Raw genomic sequence first — 21,417 nt, forward strand, 5'->3', positions numbered from 1 at the left:
AGTAGTTTGCTCGCCCACAGACAAACTTAAGCTTTATTGAAAAAATTGCCCATTTTGCATCAACATCAACATAATCTGTCTGATGTTATCAACAACTTGCCTCCAAGTGTTTGAAATCGTTTTTAAACGTGGAACCAACGCATTCGATCAGAATCATTTGGCCACTTAGAGCCTGAATCGACCACACACATGTTGTGTCCCTGCGTCCAATGCGAGGCACGGCCAAAGACCCCAGGACACCAAGACTCGCATTTCGAGAATCTTCTCCGCACTTATCTAAATTACAGCAGTGAGAAAGTATGAACTTTGTATTTTTTACGTTATTGCATTGTTACATATTGTTTGCACAGAATTGCATCATCTCCGGTATAGGAATTTGAAAATTAGATAAATATGTAGCAACAAAACTTTTTTGTAGGTATAACTTGCACAGTCAGTCACATTTTTTGAAAAAACAAAAAGAACAATCAGAAACCGGTAATTATAACCCGGATGTCTAAATGTACATGTTACCAGCTGCAGAGTAAAGTAGTCGAAATCCTTTGCGTTCATCTGAATCATCGCTTGAAAAGCGAACAATCAGCTGATTTCCGCTACTCCTATAAAATGAGTCACCGTGATGAGACACTCCGGAGTCCACAAACTGTAACATGAAATATAATAATTAAGGCAAGCAAAAAATGTGTTCGATTCCCACAAAAAAACACTATCATTTTAACTTACGTCCAATTTGTCGTTTTTTTTGTCGATTTCAAGAACTGATGTCATAATTATAATTTGCCTGTTGTCAGGGTCAGTAATATGCCAGGTACAGTTACAATTAGGAAAGTAAGAAAAGGGAAAGTTTGGCGATGTGAGCTCGCTGTAACTTCCATCAGCATATAAATCCAGTTTGCCGCAAACATCTTCAAAATAAACGAAGTTTGAATACTTTAATAACTCCAATATCAAAATCAACGCAAACATCATTTAATTTTTTTTTTCTGTATCAGCAAATCACGTATTTATCTGAAAATCTGCTTAATTTGTGGACACTTTTTTTGTGTTGGGAAAATAAATGGGCAATCTTCTCCATTTACTTTTAAATGTGAACAAGGCTTAACCAAAAGCACAAACACAAACGTCAAATTTACCAACTCAAGGAAATGCATACCTTTACTGTGGTTTTTCCCACTAGCAAGTCTGTCTTTGTCCGTGACCGCTTTGCCTGAGGAATGAAAATACTATACCAATATCAACCAACTATACACACAGCGAAATTTCATGGACGTCTAAGGTAGTTATGAAATCGCATTTCGTTATTCAAGTTACTTTTCTTGCGTTCCTTACCCAGTCGTACATGTGCACCCAAACAACAAGCACACATTCGTCTTACACATGTTAAACAGTTTTTCCTGTGGAATGGCAAATTCAGTTTGAGAAGTTCAAATATAAATATTTTCCAGATGTTTATAGATTAACATAAATAACACAAACAAACTGTCGTTATCGGGTAAAAAAGTTTGCATGCGACGACAGACAAAAGAGTTTCCGCAACAAAGTCGAAAGCAGCGTGAGGTTAGAGCAGCGTATGTTTTCTCTATAGTGTTGCAAGTTTTCCACAAAACAAATTGCTAAGCAAAAAAGTAGAAAGTAGTTTTTACAAAACGACAAAAAAGTTTCCGTATTGTTTCCTTCTCACATATTGTTACAACACTCGTTATAAAAAGTTATAATTTTTTTTGTTTTTCATACGTGTTTGTAGGTTCAACCGGAATCCACCACGTAGTATTGTTTCGTCGCTGTGGTATGTAATAATTAATTGATTAGTGGTTGTCCTAATTCCTTTCCATTCGAGACTTGTATTAAATGTCACGATATCTCTTCCTGTAGAATTGTCTCGAATCTGAAAATTTGTGAAAAGGCTTCGTAAACTCCAACACGCAAAATTGTGTTTGGATTTAAAATACAAAAAACCTTCCTGTGCTCAGTCGAGCTACAGACATTGATAATATTTTACTACATGAACTACTTGCCTTCAAGTAGCCGATTCCAGGTTCCGCTGTTAGTTTTTCAATGACAACAGTAATCCATTCTCCTTCGGAAGCAGCAAGGTTGTATACACACGTGATATCGGGAGGAAGCACTCCAGGACGGAATGGTAACGTCAGAATATTTCGGGATCCCGTGATATCACGGTCTGTTTGCCCGCAAATATCTGCTCAATAAAAACTTACTTGAAAATAAAATTGTTGACATACTTTGGAAGTTATATGCTTTATTGTATTAGCAAATGACGCATTTATCTGAAAATTTATTTTCTTCCATTTCCTGGTTTCTACTGCTTGAAATAGTGACAATGTTTTGTTAAAAAGAAAAATAGATGACAAATGTTCTGCATTCACGTTGGATGTGAACAAACTTTACAAAAACCAAAACACAAACGTCAAATTTTCCAATACAAAGAAATGCAAACCCTTTGCCGTGTTTTATCCCATTACTAAGCCTGTCTTTGTCCGTGACCGCTTGCTCTGATTAATTAAAATATAAAATGTCACAACAACCATACACACAATTCTATTTTTGGCAAGCGAATGAAAAACAATTATCATGAACGTCTATGGTAGTTGAACTACCTATGTATCGCAGTTTCGTTTGTCACCCAACAACAACCACAAAACCAATCATTTCATCTTGTACATGATTAAACAGTTTTTCCAGGGAAAAGGCAAATTCTGATTATACAATTTGTTCATCGCAAATTCAGTTTGGGAAGTTCAAACATAATTATTTTGCTGAGGTTTGAAAATTAGCATAAATAACACAAACAATCATTAGGTTAACAGCCCAGGCATTGCAGCCTAGCTGGATTAGCCAATTTTTCCTGACAAATCGGAGAGAGATTTGAGAAATCCATCCCAGGCTAACCACGCCCAACGCTCACCAACTGAGCTCCAGGAGCTCAGTGGTTTCACGGGGTATATTGTGGCCAAGTTACACTGGTGCGCAAACGAACAACTTGTCATGCAACCTTCACATATACGTAGGGGATCTCTACCTCCATAATCAGACAACGCAGTAATAATTATGGTTTGAGTTAACGCATGTCATTGCATGAAATATTCCTGCGTTAACACCAACAATCTTTTTCAAATAAATGCACTACTGTCGTTATCGGGTTAGAATGTTTGCATGCGACGACAGACAAAAGAGTTTCCGCAACAAATACGAAAGCAGCGGGAGATTAGAGCAGCGGGAAGTTAGAGCAGCGTATGTTTCCCTTAAGGTTGCAAGTTTTCCATAAAACAAATCGCCAATCAAAAAACCAAAAAAAAAAGTTTATAACGACAAAAACGGCAAAGAACCTTTTGTTTTCAAGAAAATCTTAAAACGGCAATATCGGCAAAATTATATTTCAATTAATTTAACTGTTTTCGTCATCGTATACTTTTTCTCATATTGTTACAAAACTCTACAAAAACTTATCTGTATAAAATATTTTATTTTTCATACGTGTTTTCAGAATTAGTTTGAATCCACCGCGTGGCAATGCTTCGCCGCTGTGGTATGTAATACTTAATTGATTTGAGGTTGTCCCTATCACTTTCAGTTGGAGACTTGTATTAAATGTATCGATGTCTCTTCCTGTAGAGATGTCTCGAATCTGAAAATTTGTGGAAAGGCTTCGTAAGCTACAGAAATCAATACAATGTACAAAGTATCAAAAACACGCAAAATTGTGTTTGTTCTCTAAAGCTTGAATTTAAATATAAATAATCCTTTATGTACTTAATCGAGCTACAGACATTGATTTTCACTTTATGCACTACTTGCCTTCAAGTAGCCGATTCCAGGTTCCACTATAAGTCTTTTAATGACAACAGCAATCCGTTCTCCTTCGGGAGCAGTAATGTTGTACTCACACGTGATATTGGGAGGATGCACCCCAGGATAGTTTGGTGACGTCAGAATCATTCGTGATGTCATCAAAGGAAAGTAAGTGATTCCGCAAATACCTCCTAAAAAACTTAGTTTCATTGAACGTCCATGGTAGTTGGACTGTTAATGCAACCGTAGTGTTTTCTGGTCACTTTACATACCTGCCTCAATTCGCAGTACTTGTGCACCCAATAACAACCAGGCAATATAAAAATTCAACTTGCACATGATTAACTAGCTTAACTTTTCAAGATCTATTACAAATGTTACAATTGGTTTAAGTGATTCGGATTGCAGAGTGAAAATGTACAACTTGGCTGCCTGCAGTCGTATTAGCTCGACATAAATGATATGAACAAAGATATGTTGTGCTCCAAATTGTTGCCAGTGAAAGCCCAACCAATAGTTGTAGGATGCAATGTTTGCATGAAACCCAAAATATAACAGTTTCCGTTTGAGGCAGCAACTATTGTTACCCTGTAAAGTGTTGCGTATTTTCTTAAAAACTCGATGACCGATGACGGAAATGCGGAGGATGTTTGCAGACAACTATAAAAACCGACAACAAGACTGATGCAGTTTTTAACCATAAACAAAGCTGTAGGTTTTATCTACTTTAAGTGGAAAAAGTTCAATCAATTGCTTGCATTTGGAAAATATTATCTCATTTCAAACATAGTGATAAATTGATCATTTACCATAGAATAGCAATAAATTAAGTTTTATTTAAGTTTGTTATCATTCACTTATCTGTCAACTACTGTCTAGTAATCTAGCAAACAAGGGGGCCATCTGACGTGAACAGCATGTGTTTCTCTGTCGTAACCCTTCAAGCCTGCAAACCTAACGATCGCGATACGATAGCTGTGATTGCCAAACAAAGACTTGCGCAGTGGGGCGTGTCAATCATGCCATTGCATGAAATATTACTGCGTTATCTGATTATGGTGGTAGAGATCCCCTAAGGTTACCTGGCAAGTTGTGCGCTTGCGCACCAGTGTACCTTGGCCACAATATACTCCGACAAACCAATGAGCTCCTCTAGGGCCTGGTTAACCCAGGGTCGTGAGTTCAAACTTCGCCGGGAGATTTTTCAAATCTTGCTCCGACTTGTCACGAAACGGTGGCTGATCCAGTTAGGCAGCAAACCTTTCTTGAAATAATCTTCTTAGAGTTTTATGCAGTTACCTAAAATTTTATAAAAATTTTAAATGCTTTCGAGTGAGGTTGAAACAACGAAAACAATATGGCGGAAATTTACGTTCAAGGTGGCGGTATTTATTCAATAGATCCACAAAATGTTTTATCTCACCTGACGGGACAATCTTACCTTAGTTTACCCTACTTGGGAGCAATGGCACCCAATTTCTATTCTCATTCTTTTGTTAAAATTTTGTTTCACTGTCTGCAATATTTCTTGGAGTCTTTGTTTCGTAATTACTTTTGTCAAGTGGACATTAGACGAAATAATTCAACCGCTGTTGTACATTTTCTTCATCTAATCGCAAACAAGTTGTTGTGTCAAAATTATATCATCACATTCTCACCAATGCTTGACGCTGCCATTGACTAAAAAATAAAACACTCTCCAGAGGACAGTTTGTAGACAACTCGTTTCCCCGTGGCATCTTTAGTGGAACTAATACGCCCTATGTGACATGTGCTACACACCCCTCAAACGCATTTCGGCTGCAAAACGTTAAGTAACATTTGAGAACGAAATCCGTAGCAACAAATACTCTTACACAAACCTACTATCGAACAAAATCAATCTTTGTCCTTCAAAAAAGAGACTCCTTTTCTAATTCACATATTAACCATAGCTTATTTCAAGATGAGATTAAACTTAAATCCCTTAAATTTCGCACAAACACGGTCGCATCTAGCCTTTTTTCAACAAACAATTTAATATTATCCTTCCATCGAATAAATCAAACTTTGACTGAATGTGGAAAATTGAACTATAATTAACCTTACCCCGACCGCCGCACTTGTAAGTCTATTATCTACATGAATACATTCGCCGATAAATCTTCGTACAAACCCCAGCGTCTTCTGATTTTTTTTTCACGTCGCTAATTGTGCTAGCTATCGATCGCTGCCTGCTGATTACTCTTTCCACAATTATAATTGAAAGTTTGTATTTTGCAAACTAACATTCCACTTTATTATATGTTCACTCTTCCGAATATTGGTGGAGATCCAACTGGGTACTGACAATCGCATTTTCGGCTGTCACATTCGTAATATTGGGAGGGGACGGCACAAAACACGGCACTAAACACAAACGATCTGTTAAATGAGAATACAACATATTGAGCCCACCCTCGAATGCTATGTGACTCACTGAGGTTCCGCTTCTCAATAAAGAAGTGCTTATCAATGTTTGACTGGCAAACGTTGACGGATTGTAAAAAAAGTTGAAGTTTTTTTTTGCTTTCCTTCCAGTTGCTGCTTGTCAAACAAAACTGTGTCAAATCCCTTGACCGGTGCCAAGTTTCATAAAATAAGTACTCGCATGGATCAGCATTTACTCCGCTTCCAGTAATCTTGAATCGAAGGACTTGGTTGCTTGACCTAAAAAAACTTATTTGATTTTGTTCGTTATCGATATTGAATGAACGAAATATGGAGTTTGCTCCTGACCTCATATTAAACACTGTGTCAAACACAACGTTCATATCCACAACCTTTTTTGCCGATTCGTCATTATCACAAATGTAAACATGTGCAATTATATCCTGGACAGTTTCCTCTTCGTAAGTAGGAACAGCAACTCTGATTACCTTTTCCTTAGTCAACCCAAAATACTTTTTAAATTTTGTCACAACGTCGAACCTTTAACAATAATGAAATAAATGTAGAGACAGGCGAAGATAAGCAATTGTAAAATCCTTACCCTATGAAATGAGTTGTTGTAAAGGTGAAAGATTTAGTATTTTTATCCATTGTTAATGTTTTTACAAACTGCCATTCTCCATTTAGAGGTTTTTGGCGAACCTAAAAGTGAAATAAACTCAAAATAAGGAAATAAAGAATCATACTGTGCTTCTTTTAGGGTGAATAGATATGTCCTGATGCCAGTATCAAAATATAGTCAGGATACTAAAACTGGTTTTTCAATATTTCAGGTCGGAACACATATACCATAACTTCGAACGGAAGACCATCCATGTTTCGAAAACATGTAGGAAGCGTTATTTCAACTGGAGAGGCAAAAGTAATTCCTGCTGGCTCGCAATTTAAGATGGGTGTAAGTCGACAGACATCATCTTCACTGGGCCCACGAGACTTCTAAAAATGAGCAAAACACGTTCTAAATTTATTGACAAAACAAGTTATTAATAAAATGCATTACCATGCTGCCCGTTTCACCGATGTATGAGGTAATTTCAATTTTCACATCTTCCGAACAAGAACCTCTGGGTATATTTACTTCGCAATGTCCAACTCTCAGCGGGGGGGGGGGTAAGCCGCCCACCCACCGTAAATTGACGCAAAATTGATTTTGCCGTAAATCTGGTATAAATGCTTTTATCACCAATTTTCATGATATTTTCAGACAGCATACCGCATGGATCTAAAGTGCGATGTTGTTTAGTTCCATGCGGTATGCTAAAACTTACAGAACTCGTTCGCAGGTCAGAGCTGGTATGTTTCATTTGTTTATCATCGCCTAAAAGAATAAGCACTTATTGTAAAAAATAGTCTTTAAAATATCTTCCATGACCAAACAAAAAGTACTATTGTGTATATTTCTGGAAAAATGATTATTTTTTTCCCGGTAAGGTGGGGTTTGTCGTTCAAGGTGCATAAAAAATATTTCAGCAGAATTGGAGGAGATCGCGATTGGTTTATTGGGTCACGTCTTATCATAATCTTACATATTGTATTTTAGGTTACGCCATACTGTATGTTTTTTTTCCCAAAGAAGAGTAGAGACTTAAAGTTTAACAGTAACTTTCAAATACACCAACACATATCATGGAATGAATTTGACATTAAATTACAAACCTTTGACGCGTTTTATTAATTTCGATGATGTTGTAAGTTTTCTATTTCGCCGCTGAGATCGTTTTTTAGAAGCACCAGAAGCTTCTAGAGATTGCAGAATTTCTAGAATAAGATAAATTTCAGTAACGTTGCTTAAACACAAAAGTTTGTGCGGTGAATTTAACAAAGGAAATTTTATGCTTTGATCATTTAGTGACAAAAAAAGTTTATACGAAAGCATCAAGAAGCGATTAAAATATAAATAATTGTTTCGCGTAACAAAGTAAATTTGTGTTTATGCTGTATAAATAGCAGGTAATAAATACAATCCTTTACCAAAAAGTGCAATTATTCTTTATACCGATCGGTTATTGCAAATAAGGTTTGCTGGTGCTATTGCTATTTTTTGTTACTATTTGATGATTTTCTTTAAAAGCTAAAAAAATTTACATAGTTCAAAAACAAGTTGTGATATTGTCTGCTAACAAACCTTTTGCCACTGTATTGGCGCGTTGATGAGCCTTTTCCCATTCCGTTTCAGCATTGCTGAGGTTCATTTGAGCCTTCATGAGCATATTTTGCTGCTCGGGTGTTGCAAACGTCGTAAAAACATTTACCATCTTGCTAAAACTACATTACACTCCAAAAGTTTAATTGAAGCAAAACATATTAGTATTCACGAAACTACATGGAATGATGTCGGTCTGAAATACAAAATAAGGGTATGTGTGACGTCAAAACAGCAAAACACAAAAAGGACAAAAGCACATAAAGCGAAGGGGTAGCAAAAATTTGATCAAGAGTTTTCACAAAAGTTGAAGCGAAAACAAACAAGTTTGGAGTAATGTTCTTGGCCTGATTAAAAAAATAATTTTCTTGCTCGTAAAGTAAAAGGCATAAGCACAATTAAAATGTTTTAGGCAATTTTGTACACATTTTGTTTCATCATATTCTTCAATCACGCAAAATTTCAAATAAAAAACATCAATTTGAAGTTGGCTGGGAAAGCAATGCATAAGACCTCTGTTTAAATCTTCGTTTTAAAATTTTCTGCACTCCGTAAATTAATCTTCAACTAATATTTTTAGTTGATTAAATGTGACATTACTTAACCCTCGTTGATTGTGGTATTGTTATTATACACAAAAGTTCAATAACTACAAATGGACAGCGTGATTTACAGCATACGTTTCTCCTTGACTTTAACTATGACTGAGTCTGAATAGTTTGAGCGGTGTTCTCAAACAAGTTTAAAGCCATCTTTTTCACATCTTCATTGTGGCTTTGTGGCTCGTTACCATCACTTGGATATAGTGATAAACTCTGGGTTTTGTGATAAACTGTCAAAACTAGTCAGGTATCTGACTATATTTTAGAATATGTTACCGTTTCAATTTTTCGTCTGTGAATTCAACTAAGGAATTTTGCGTACACAGGACTACGCCAAACGCTACCAATATGACCGAGACAATTTAAAGATGACCGCTGAAAACCTGAGATTTTCTTGCCATGAGTACAACTTCACATCTGCTGCAGATATGTCTCAAGTCGTTGATTCATGTAAGTGTCACGTGATTGTAAAATCCCTGCATACAAGAATTTTTGTTTTTATAAAAAGTTATGTTTTATATATTGCATGCATAATTTGTTTGTTTAAATGTACAGACCTCTCCAATACCAACCACGATAATACCAGCATTTTTGTCTGCGCGTTGCTCACATTGAAATACGAATACGGTGAAGACGGCGACGATGGAGACGCTAATCGATCAACGATACTCGGAAACCTGCTGACGAAATTTACTTCCGAGCAATGCCCTAAACTAAAAGATGCAACAAAACTGTTTTTTGTCCAGGTTAAACCCTTGCTTTTTATAACAGAAGCCAGCATACACTAACACTATAGCGTAATTAGAAACACATAATTGGCAAAAATACGCAGGGACAATGTGAATATTCGTTGTCCTCATAGTAAAGATGCAAACACAACGATATCACAATAGCCATTGGCCAAGAAAATGTGCTTCCGCACTTATAGCAATGTTATGGAACTTATTTGTGAATTCTACGTTACTTGTGTTACTTATAACTAACAAGTCACTTATTTAAAGTAATTTAAAATATTCAAATTGGTTTTAAGACCGCAGTATTTCTTTTACTTAATATGTTTCTACAATACGTTTTCCATTCGTCGTAGGAACCAAATAGTTCAGAGGAAGACAGTGGAATTGGTTTGTTTGATGACACAAGCAGCATCACAAAATATCCAGAAGTTTCACCAATACTTACAAATGTTTTGGTTGTTCACTCCCGCTCAAGTAAGTAGTTTCTTAGGGCTTGTGTAGGATCAGTTTTAAACTAGTAAGGCCTTTATTAAGCGATAAAAAGTAAGCCCTTTAAGCACAACAAGTCCTTCTCTTTACTGCCCTGCATATATTCTCTGGCTTGATTACACCAAAGAACTATCATAGAAATCACACGTAACCGTTAGAGGTGATAAAGATATATGATAATAATGTGTAACAGCTTCTTCGAATGCGATATGTTCTACCACCTAAATGGCTACAAAATACCGTTTAATGTAGGTTACAATCTGAAATACGGCGTTGATTTTTGTGGATCGACATTTGTGAGCGCATTGTGTGAAAACTTGGAGGAATATGGCGACAAAAACGATATTATGCAAGTAAGAAATGAGATTGAAATTTCCTTCCAATTGCGTTCAACTTTATTTCCTCATAGTGTGTCCTTTACTTGCAAACACTTACAACATGCTTTTGCAGGTCATGCAGCGCGTCAACTTTACAATGTCCAACCTGGGAGTTGCGGAAGTCCCACTTGTAACAACACACCTCACAAAACCGGTTTTCATTGGCTCGAAATCTAAGCATGACCAAATACAGGTATATAATATTGATCTTCAATAGGCCCATGCCGACTTATCATTACTGGTCTTGAAGATACAAACACTAGAATAAAAATTCGAAAATATTTTTTATGAATATTGTGCTTTTGCGCTGTATACTATTTTATACTTTTTTGGTAGCCTCGTATACTCATTGCGTCCCAAAAACAAATGGCCTACAAAATATTATTGTTGTAAAGTGTTTCACAATATTAACTCTTTCCTACAACCGGAGATTTTTGTCTTGTAAATTGAATTTGCCAAGAAACATTTGAAACTTTTTTAAACACAAACTTTTACAGAATGCTCACATGAGTGTTGGAGGAGCAACTCCTTTCCAGGAAGGATGAATTATTTTTAATATATGTGTTATATATACTAAATGTATATATGTTATATATACTAAATGTACACATAAAATGTAGTGTGTACATGTGCAAATATTTATTTGCAAAACCATGATCACTGTAAAAATCAAACATGAGTTTTTGTGTGTGGTGGAAATTTTTTTCTGCCCTGCGTGAACTCCTGCAAAAAATAAAATTTTTACGATATCACCTCGGTGCAATTTCGATTATTTTGAACTGCATGTAAACAGTACAGAACAAACTTTTGTTTGCATTTCGAGCTAGAGGCAACAGTTGCTGTATAGTTCAGAATAATACATAGCCTATAGCACGGTCCGACACAAAAAAAAAATTTGAAAACGAAATTTTTGTTTTGAAATTTTGTTTTCAAATTTCCAATTTTTCGCATGGTGTCGCAAGAGGACTATGTAGATATGCGGTACAATTTGCCTTGATTTGGCGATTGATTCTTAGTTCTTAAACGATCTTATCATAGAAATACTGGATTACATCAACTGGCATTACAATCAAACCCAAATTGCGTGATTTAGCTGTAGGTGTAGCAAATGTTCGTCGGACACTTCGATTTAGGAAATATAAATTCTTGTTAATTGTCGCAATGGTGGACTAAATTAATTGATTTGCAATTTAGCAGACAAATACCACAGTCATGTAGCAGACAATGCCGAAAAACTTCTCTTTATTTTGACGTATAGCGCGTAATAACCTTGTCTTTTACAGGTGATCGCATGTTAGTATTTACTTTTACATACAAGCGAATTGAAATTTAGCAGATATATACTGCAGCCACGTCAAGACGATCATTGAAAAACGTAATACGCTACATGTTTTATGTTTTTCTTGCCACACCAAAAAGCATTCATTAATTTGTTTTAGGAAGTAGCGGGGAATGAGAAAACGCTTGGTAGATGTTCGGTGTTGATTTTATGAAAACTTTTATAATGCACTATCAAAATGCCAAACAATCCTAGGTGAAAACTTTGGCGGAAACACGACGAACTACAATTTCTTTTGTAAACATCAAACGAAATCATAGTTTCCCTTTTGTAAACCAAATGTCAAGTTTGCAAACAAAATTTCCCTTTTGAGAACAAAATTTTGAGTTTGTAAATAAAATTTCACTTCTGTAAACAAAATTTTCTATTGCGAAAAAAATTAAAAAAAAAATTTCATATCGGAATAGTGTTGTTCAACTGATGGATAGACCCGTAAGAGCACTTTCATGAATGTTGCAGGTTTACTACTTCAGTGGATACAAGCTATATCAAATTCGAATCAACTGTTTTAAAGATAATCATCGAATATCTTACACATTTTTGTATGCATAGTGCTGAAATTCGCTGGGCTGTTTCATGTTCGTATCCACTATGAATTCTGCAAAGATGAATGCTGTATCTATCGTACTTTTAGAGTTGATAAGGGTCAAGGTGTTGAAAACGCGTCAAACCACCGTCATAGAATTTGCGCCCGTTTTAAGGCAAATCATCGAATATCCTACACATTTTTCGATGTACAGTGCTGAAATTCGCTGTAATGTTTAATGTTGGCATCCTCTAAGACTACTGCAAAGATTAATGTTGTGGCTTAAGTAGTTTTGGAGTTAATAAGGGTCAAGCTACTTGAAATTCTGGTTAGCGCCTGTTTCAACGATAATCATTCAATATCTAACACATTGTTGTATGCATAGGACTGAAGTTCGCTGTGCTGTTTCATGTTGGTATCCACTATAAGACCTGCAAAGATTAATGTTGTGGCTTATGTAGTTTTGGAGTTAATAAGGGTCAAGCTACTTGAAATTCTGATTAGCGGCCTGTTTCAACGATAATCATTCAATATCTAACACATTGTTGTATGCATAGGACTGAAATTCGTAGTATTTGAGTTGATAATAAGGATCAAGCTGTTTAAAACGTCTATTCGTTTTCCAATTTAAAGTCAATGTAATTAAAAGCAAACGGTTTCCACAGTCCGATATCAAATGGACAGTGGTATCACGTTGCAAAATTTTATTAAAATTGAAGTTGAAACAAGCAAATAAACGGCTTGACGCGATTCAAAAAAGTTTGACCCATATTACATTTTAAAGTACGGAAGTTATAATAGTGATTTTTAAACTACACATGCAAGATACCAATAGCAAACAGCCCTGTGATTCTCAGCCTCATAAACAAAATAGTTTGTGAGTTATTGAATGATTTGCTCCAAAACGTGCGCCGTTCTAGGCGAATGACGCGTCTCAAAAAAAGGTTGACCCTTATTTAATTTAAAAGTGCAAAAGCTACACTAGTCATTTTTGACCTACAGGTACAAGATACCAATAAGAAAAAGCCCAGCGATTCTCAGACTCATAAACAAAATAGTTTGTGATTTATTGAATGATTTGCTCCAAAACGTGCGCCGTTCTAGGTGACGTCTCAAAAAAGGTTGACCCTTATTCAATTCAAAACAAGTAGCAAGACTTTTCGAACCTAAGTATTCTCCATGGCGGTAACCTCGTTGGCCAGTGAACCAATCGGAAACGACATAAGTTTGCTGAGCAACACACATCACAACTGTCAAAAATCCCCAAAATTATGTAAATACATCAGAACTATTAAGCGTAAAGACTTTATTTGATGGAAAGTGAATAAAGAAAATTAATGTACAGCATAACACTCAGTACTAGCAAAATTATGAAAGCATTTGAAGGACTTTCTATAAAAGTGAACAAAGTCATTTACAGCAAACACTTGGTACCAGCAGAAATATTAAAGCATTTGAAGGCAATTTTTCTATAAGTGAACAAAGTCATTTACAGCGTACACTTGGTACCAGCAGAAACATTAAAGCATTTGAAGGCAATTTTAAGTGAACAAAGTCATTTACAGCAAACACTTGGTACCAGCAGAAAGATTAAAGCATTTGAAGGCAATTTTAAGTGAACAAAGTCATTTACAGCAAACACTTGGTACCAGCAGAAATATTAAAGCATTTGAAGGCAATTTTAAGTGAACAAAGTCATTTACAGCGTACACTTGGTATCAGCAGAAACATTAAAGCATTTGAAGGCAATTTTAAGTGAACAAAGTCATTTACAGCAAACACTTGGTACCAGCAGAAAGATTAAAGCATTTGAAGGCAATTTTAAGTGAACAAAGTCATTTACAGCAAACACTTGGTACCAGCAGAAATATTAAAGCATTTGAAGGCAATTTTAAGTGAACAAAGTCATTTACAGCAAACACTTGGTATCAGCAGAAATATTAAAGCATTTGAAGGCAATTTTAAGTGAACAAAGTCATTTACAGCAAACACTTGGTACCAGCAGAAATATTAAAGCATTTGAAGGCAATTTTAAGTGAACAAAGTCATTTACAGCGTACACTTGGTATCAGCAGAAACATTAAAGCATTTGAAGGCAATTTTAAGTGAACAAAGTCATTTACAGCAAACACTTGGTACCAGCAGAAAGATTAAAGCATTTGAAGGCAATTTTAAGTGAACAAAGTCATTTACAGCAAACACTTGGTACCAGCAGAAATATTAAAGCATTTGAAGGCAATTTTAAGTGAACAAAGTCATTTACAGCAAACACTTGGTATCAGCAGAAATATTAAAGCATTTGAAGGCAATTTTAAGTGAACAAAGTCATTTACAGCAAACACTTGGTACCAGCAGAAATATTAAAGCATTTGAAGGCAATTTTAAGTGAACAAAGTCATTTACAGCAAACACTTGGTACCAGCAGAAATATTAAAGCATTTGAAGGCAATTTTAAGTGTACAAAGTCATTTACAGCAAACACTTGGTACCAGCAGAAATATTAAAGCATTTGAAGGCAATTTTAAGTAAACTAAGTCATTTACAGCAAACACTTGGTACCAGCAGAAATATTAAAGCATTTGAAGGCAATTTTTCTATAAGTGAACAAAGTCATTTACAGCATACACTTGGTACTAGCAGAAACATTAAAGCATTTAAAGGCAATTTTAAGTGTACAAAGTCATTTACAGCAAACACTTGGTACCAGCAGAAATATTAAAGCATTTGAAGGCAATTTTAAGTGAACAAAGTCATTTACAGCAAACACTTGGTACCAGCAGAAATATTAAAGCATTTGAAGGCAATTTTAAGTGAACAAAGTCATTTACAGCAAACACTTGGTACCAGCAGAAATATTAAAGCATTTGAAGGCAATTTTAAGTAAACTAAGTCATTTACAGCAAACACTTGGTACCAGCAGAAATATTAAAGTATTTGAAGGCAATTTTAAGTAAACTAAGTCATTTACAGCAAACACTTGGTACCAGTAGAAATATTAAAGCATTTGAAGGCAATTTTTCTATAAGTGAACAAAGTCATTCACAGCGTACACTTGGTACCAGCAGAAATATTAAAGCATTTGAAGGCAATTTTAAGTAAACTAAGTCATTTACAGCATAACACTTGACAGAAATAATCAGACCATTCACACTCAAAAACGTTAATGTAAACTAACAACATTAATCAAAGGCTGAAATTGCATTTCATTGTTAGCTTTTTGGTTTTGATGGGGACATATTTGAGGCCTCTGAATCAGAATGTGTGCAGCTTGACCGACCTGTTCACAGAAAAAAAGCTTAAATTATGTACTGTTTCCCAGCATTCAAAAACAACTCATGATTCTATTATGCTTAACAAAATTAGAACTGATAATTCATTTTACCTTCATCTTTGGCAATTCTCCCTGCCTTGTAAAACAGTTTGTTTCCAGGCCAGCGAGCGAAGCACAAATCTTTCACCTTTATTTCTTCAAAGTGTTTTATTTTCTTTCGGCCTTCCGTTTTCAAATCTGTAATCCGGTAGATGTCAAGGCATTCACCATCATCCAAGAACACTACTCGAATAAACTTGACCTCTACAAAACAAAAAGCCAGACAAAGATAAACACTTTAACAATATTTTAGTAATTTGTTCGTATTCATTACCTTGCAAATCATCTTGTTGTTGTGATGGTGCTGGTTGAACATCTGTCAAAAACAATCAAAAGGTTAACCACATTTTATTTTGTCTTTAAACATTTAACTATACAGAGGCAATCAATAGTGCAAACCTTGCAAATCATCTTGTTGTTGTGATGGTGCTGGTTGAACATCTGTCAAAAACAATTGAAAGGTTAACCACATTTTATTTTGTCTTTAAACATTTAACTATACAGAGGCAATCAATAGTGCAAACCTTGCAAATCATCTTGTTGTTGTGATGGTGCTGGTTGAACATCTGTCAAAAACAATTGAAAGGTTAACCACATTTTATTTTGTCTTTAAACACTTAACTATGCAGAGGCAATCAATAGTGCAAACCTTGCAAATCATCTTGTTGTGATGGTGCTGGTTGAACATCTGTCAAAAACAATTGAAAGGTTAACCATATTTTATTTTGTCTTTAAACATTTAACTATACAGAGGCAATCAATAGTGCAAACCTTGCAAATCATCTTGTTGTGATGGTGCTGGTTGAACATCTGTCAAAAACAATTGAAAGGTTAACCATATTTTATTTTGTCTTTAAACATTTAACTATACAGAGGCAATCAATAGTGCAAACCTTGCAAATCATCTTGTTGTTGTGATGGTGCTGGTTGAACATCTGTCAAAAACAATTGAAAGGTTAACCATATTTTATTTTGTCTTTAAACATTTAACTATACAGAGGCAATCAATAGTGCAAACCTTGCAAATCATCTTGTTGTTGTGATGGTGCTGGTTGAACATCTGTCAAAAACAAATAAAAAGTTAACCATTCACTGAAGAAATATATTTAATATAATACAAATCACACACAACACTTACCAGATGTAGAGGCACGAGCCTCCAACAACAGTCGAGCCTTTTCAACCCTTCTGTGTGGGTGTTGTACATTATATACTTGGTCAGCAACAGCAAGTGAATGACCAGAGGCTTTTGCCACAGCAATTTGAACCTCTTTTGGCTCATCTGCCATCCATGTGTGTATGAGTTTTCGTACTTCAGTCGCCGTTAAAGATGTGTTTTCAAACACAAAAGGAATAACCTTTTTAAAAATTTTTGAAAATTCTGCATTTGTCATTTTAAATGAGCCTGTTGCTGCTAAGTTTCTTGCTGACGTTGTTGGAAAAACTGGTGACTGCCCTGTAGGTTTTATCTTGTGATACATCCAAGCCAATTTACTGGTGGTTTCAATGTCTTGTAATTCAAGTGTATTTAAAACAATGCACGCCGGTTGCTTGTCCTTCTGGTCCACCACCAGAATTGAGTAATTGCCCTCGTCAGTTTTTTCATAGTCCTGGAGCTCTCTAATGAGGAGACCAATCATTACAGATGGTCTACAGCCTAGTCTGCATATCACCCTGCAGAAAATATCCCCATACAATAGTTGCAGGTTTTCGTTTCCAACTTGGGATTCAGACATGGCTCTAATTCTTGCAACTCTCTTGAATTCTTCGCTTTTTTCGTACTGTAGTATGGCATTATATGCATTTGATTTTATGTTGGACAACTTCTTTCTGGATTTTTCTTTAGTGTAAAATTCTCTTTTCTTTTTCTCTTTGTTTATGCGTGCATGCAGGTCCATTGTTTCCGAATGCACTAAATTTAAACATTTCTCGGAAATCAAATCAAACTGATTGTTTTTGTAAAATCTAAGGAAATTCAGTAATGTAGACAAATATGCAACTTTCGATGAAACTTGACCTTCACCTTTCAAATGTTGCTCTAAATTTTCAAAAATCTTTTGGGGGTTTTTAAATACTTCAATAGTTGGTATTAAAGTTCTTATTTGGTTGGCATTTGAGTGGGCCACTGCCTTGTCAACTCTTTTGCGTTTCCCTACTCCAAACTTTGATAAGTGCTCCTCATATTTAGTTATTACAGATTGCAAAGAACCAATCTGGGTCTTTGCAACAAGAGTTTGAAATTGCTTGGATTTGGTGTCGATTGTTTTATGTAAATTTTCATAATGCTTAGATAAATTCTTTACTGCCCTTCCGCAAATGGGACAGAAGTGTCCCTCAAAATTTTGATACTTTCCAATTCTGTTTTTCTTCGCCCTACTGGCATACAGGAATTCTGACTTGTCCATGTCTGGATGGTATGTTTTGTAGTGGTATGTGACATTTTTATACAGCTTATCACATGCATGGCATTCCCTCAAACCACTTGATGATTCTACAAAGTATATTAAACGTTACTGAAGGCATATCCAAAAATTTTACACGTATTTTACTTTAGTTTTTAATTGACTAACCTAGAATAAAATTTATGTAACTTATAAAGCATACTTTTTATGTTGCTTTCTGGGTTGAACATTTTTTTTGAGTGTTTGCGGTCTTTTCTCCTTTTATGGTGATATCGCTCAATTTTTTTTCTGCAAATTAGTGAAGTGGTAAAATCTTTGTTACATAACACAAGACATTAGCAAATTCTAACCTTTGGTCTTTTTTTGCTTTCCTGAAAAAAACAAAAACAACAGTATAAAATCTTGTAAACCTATTGATTCATTCAGACACTAATTATTCGCTGTTTCTCTATAGGAAGCAGGTTGCCAATTGTCTATTATTTAAAAATTTTAACAAACATTAATAGATAAAATATATTGCAAAACAAAAATGGCATGGTCGGGTATGTAACACAATTTTATCATAAGTCTGCTTAAAGTGTAAAAAAATGAAAGGTCAGGTAAAGTAATTTTGAGGTTTCCTCATGTTTGAAACTAATCAAATGATAAACACTCTAGCTTTTTTTTTATTTAGGATGTGAAGCTTTTCAACCTATTTAGGAGATTTAAAGACGTGTTAAATAGTTTTTAATGGAAACATGCAAACACAGTTGTTTGTGCAATTGTCACATAACTGGCATTTTAAAGTTTACACCATTGCATAAAGTTAGCAAAAATTTTTTTTCAGTTCTCATAAATGAATGAATGCAACTGTATTTTTTTTGTCTAAATCCTTAAACCAAAACCTCTTTTTAAATGTTGACCTAATCAACCTGACACAAAACAGATCAACTTAATAAAAATTTTTTACTGACGCAACTCTATTTTGTTATGTAACAGTAATGTCACAATGACTAGTTTTTGAAAAACGTTGAAGATTTTTTTTGGACACTTTTTGAAAATATGACATATTGTGCTGCATAGGACAATAAATTTACCACAAAAAATGGAAGTTTTGTTATAGAGCTTGTGTCCCCAATTAAAAATGGTTAAGTCCCCCCTCCCCCCGACTGATGTAAACAGCATGTAAAAAGTAACAAAACACTTACCATTTCAGAAATTGTTGGTATTGTTTATAGTCACTGCTACTGCTGCTGGAGGAACTACTGCTACTGCTTTCTTCAGTAGAGTCATCAGATGACGATGATAAACTTGAATAAAAAGAAAATACATGTTTACATCACCCAACGGTTTTCAGAAGTTAAAAGCACTAGTAATCATATATTTACCAATATAAGCTATCCTCATCACTGCTGCTATCAGAAAACTGTAGGGTTCTGTTAAAAAATTAAAATTATAAAGTAAACAACCCAATTTTCTTTTATTTCTGCAACACCAAGATTGTTAAAGAAGCCAAAAACCATTCTTAGATGAGGGAGTTAAAAACATTTTTTTTAAAGTTTTACCACTGATCAGAAGCCAAGACAACTGATAAGAAGCCAATAAACGTTGTATATACCTTTTATGTTTCTTTGAAGCTTTTTCATCCTTCTTATAGTCTCTAAAAATGATAATAAAATAAATTACACCACAAGAGTGAAAAATGCAATAAATTACACAGCAAGTAAAATAAAATAAAATAAATTACACAGCAAGAGTGAAAAATGCTATGAAAAAAAGTGCCCAAAACATAAAATTTTGTGAAAATATGAATGAAAAGGGCTTTAAACAACTTGTGTAAAATGCACATTAAATTCATTATCTAAACCAGGGGTTCTTAAAGTGGGGAGGGGGGGTGTAGATGCTTGGCAAGGGGGAGCGCAAACATTTTCAAAAATGACCAATCAGCGTTCCATTTGTATTTAGTATTTCCATGCAAAGAAACCTTTGTTTAAATGTTTGAAAGATTATGATGTTTGTCCCTCTTTACATCAGTTTTGTTACAATGGTAACTGTGTACCAAAATTGATCATTATATTGTCGAAAATAGTTTTGCTACCTTTATCTGCGGCAAATATTTAAAGATATCGAAGTTTAGAAAAAAAGAGCAGTGCAGAGTATTTGCAGATTGTTTCGTTTCAAAAATGCAGTCACATCCCTCCCATTGACAAACGTTAAAAAAAGCTTGTTTTTGAATTGCGCATTTTTTGAGTTGTCGGACTAAGAGGGGGGCAAGATTTGACTAGTAAGGGGGCGCGACCAAAATAGTTTAAGAACCACTAATCTAATTACTACTTATAGTTACAGCCGCGGTTACGCTGTGTGAATCTCAAGATGTGCGTTCTGCGTTGTTACAGCGAACATTTGGGGCAGTGCATAAAAGTGACAAAATAATAATGTTCCGGGCCAGAGAATTTTTTAAATTGGTGTAGAACAAGCTTACAACATATAAATCACGTTATCATTGCATTTTTTTAAACACCTATGAAGTATAATCGCAACGCAATGGGTTTGACAGTGATCAAAATGAATAGTTACATAATGCGTAGATAGCGAGCATTTGGGCGCTGCATACAAGTGTCAATTTAATGATGTTCCGGGTCATAGAATGTTCAAAAAAATGGTGAAGAATAAGCACAGAACATGTACATTACATTATTGTTGAGTTTTTTAAACACCTATAAGTGTATCGCAACGAAATGTGTTTGACCGCGGTCACCAATCAACTGCATCGTAAATGCTACGACTTACATAAATAACTCGCATTCGTAATAGCTAATTGTTACGTCATGTGTGAAACACAATTATAGAAAAAAGATTTTTCGCACAAAAGACTGTGATCTTCATAGTATTAAAAATTTTTCATGCGGTCCACACGCTATTGTTGATAAAATTTTTTAAATAAATTCGGTTAACCGAAGCTTCGATACATCACTACCAAAACTTAACATCAACTTAAAACACACAAAAGTTAAAATTAAAGAACAAGCATTTTTTCAAAAAAAAAAGTTAATTAAGCTTACTTGGCAAACAACTTTCTCCTTCTGAAATTGTCCATTTCGCCCTCCGCTGAACCACGTAACTTTGACAAAGAAAAACTGTGCCGAACAAAGACTTTGAAATCAATGTAGCCGAAAATAA

General features: G+C 35.0%; 3 protein-coding genes and 1 pseudogene across 3 annotated transcripts in view; 1 reads left to right on the forward strand and 3 right to left on the reverse strand.

The window, feature by feature from the left end:
• LOC145888931 (uncharacterized) overlaps positions 1-7,487 on the reverse strand; it is a 64,696-nt gene extending 57,209 nt beyond the window's left edge. The window contains exons 1-6 of the mRNA XM_082979801.1: positions 7,404-7,487; positions 7,066-7,212; positions 6,818-6,918; positions 6,565-6,756; positions 6,433-6,495; positions 6,266-6,369 (exon numbers count right to left, since the gene is read on the reverse strand). Of these exons, the coding sequence (XP_082835927.1) occupies positions 6,266-6,369; positions 6,433-6,495; positions 6,565-6,756; positions 6,818-6,918; positions 7,066-7,212; positions 7,404-7,487 (691 nt within the window). The remainder of the gene's footprint in view (positions 1-6,265; positions 6,370-6,432; positions 6,496-6,564; positions 6,757-6,817; positions 6,919-7,065; positions 7,213-7,403) is intronic.
• Positions 1-8,611, reverse strand: part of LOC145890445 (uncharacterized) — a 74,619-nt gene extending 66,008 nt beyond the window's left edge. Inside the window, exons 1-3 of the mRNA XM_082981521.1 lie at positions 8,402-8,611; positions 7,933-8,034; positions 7,545-7,594 (exon numbers count right to left, since the gene is read on the reverse strand). Of these exons, the coding sequence (XP_082837647.1) occupies positions 7,545-7,594; positions 7,933-8,034; positions 8,402-8,531 (282 nt within the window). The 5' untranslated portion in view covers positions 8,532-8,611. The remainder of the gene's footprint in view (positions 1-7,544; positions 7,595-7,932; positions 8,035-8,401) is intronic.
• Positions 8,612-9,389: 778 nt separating this feature from the next.
• LOC145890254 (caspase-7-like) lies at positions 9,390-11,166 on the forward strand. Its single transcript, XM_082981274.1, has 6 exons — positions 9,390-9,471; positions 9,577-9,767; positions 10,109-10,229; positions 10,497-10,597; positions 10,695-10,814; positions 11,119-11,166. Exons 1-6 carry the CDS (start codon positions 9,390-9,392, stop codon positions 11,164-11,166), a joined length of 663 nt encoding a protein of 220 aa, XP_082837400.1.
• Positions 11,167-15,900: 4,734 nt separating this feature from the next.
• On the reverse strand, positions 15,901-21,334 carry LOC145890439 (uncharacterized; annotated as a pseudogene).
• Positions 21,335-21,417: the final 83 nt, after the last annotated feature.

The sequence above is a fragment of the Ascidia mentula genome, chromosome 2, assembly GCF_947561715.1.
Source record: "Ascidia mentula chromosome 2, kaAscMent1.1, whole genome shotgun sequence".
In the NCBI taxonomy this organism is placed as follows: Eukaryota; Metazoa; Chordata; class Ascidiacea; order Phlebobranchia; family Ascidiidae; genus Ascidia; species Ascidia mentula.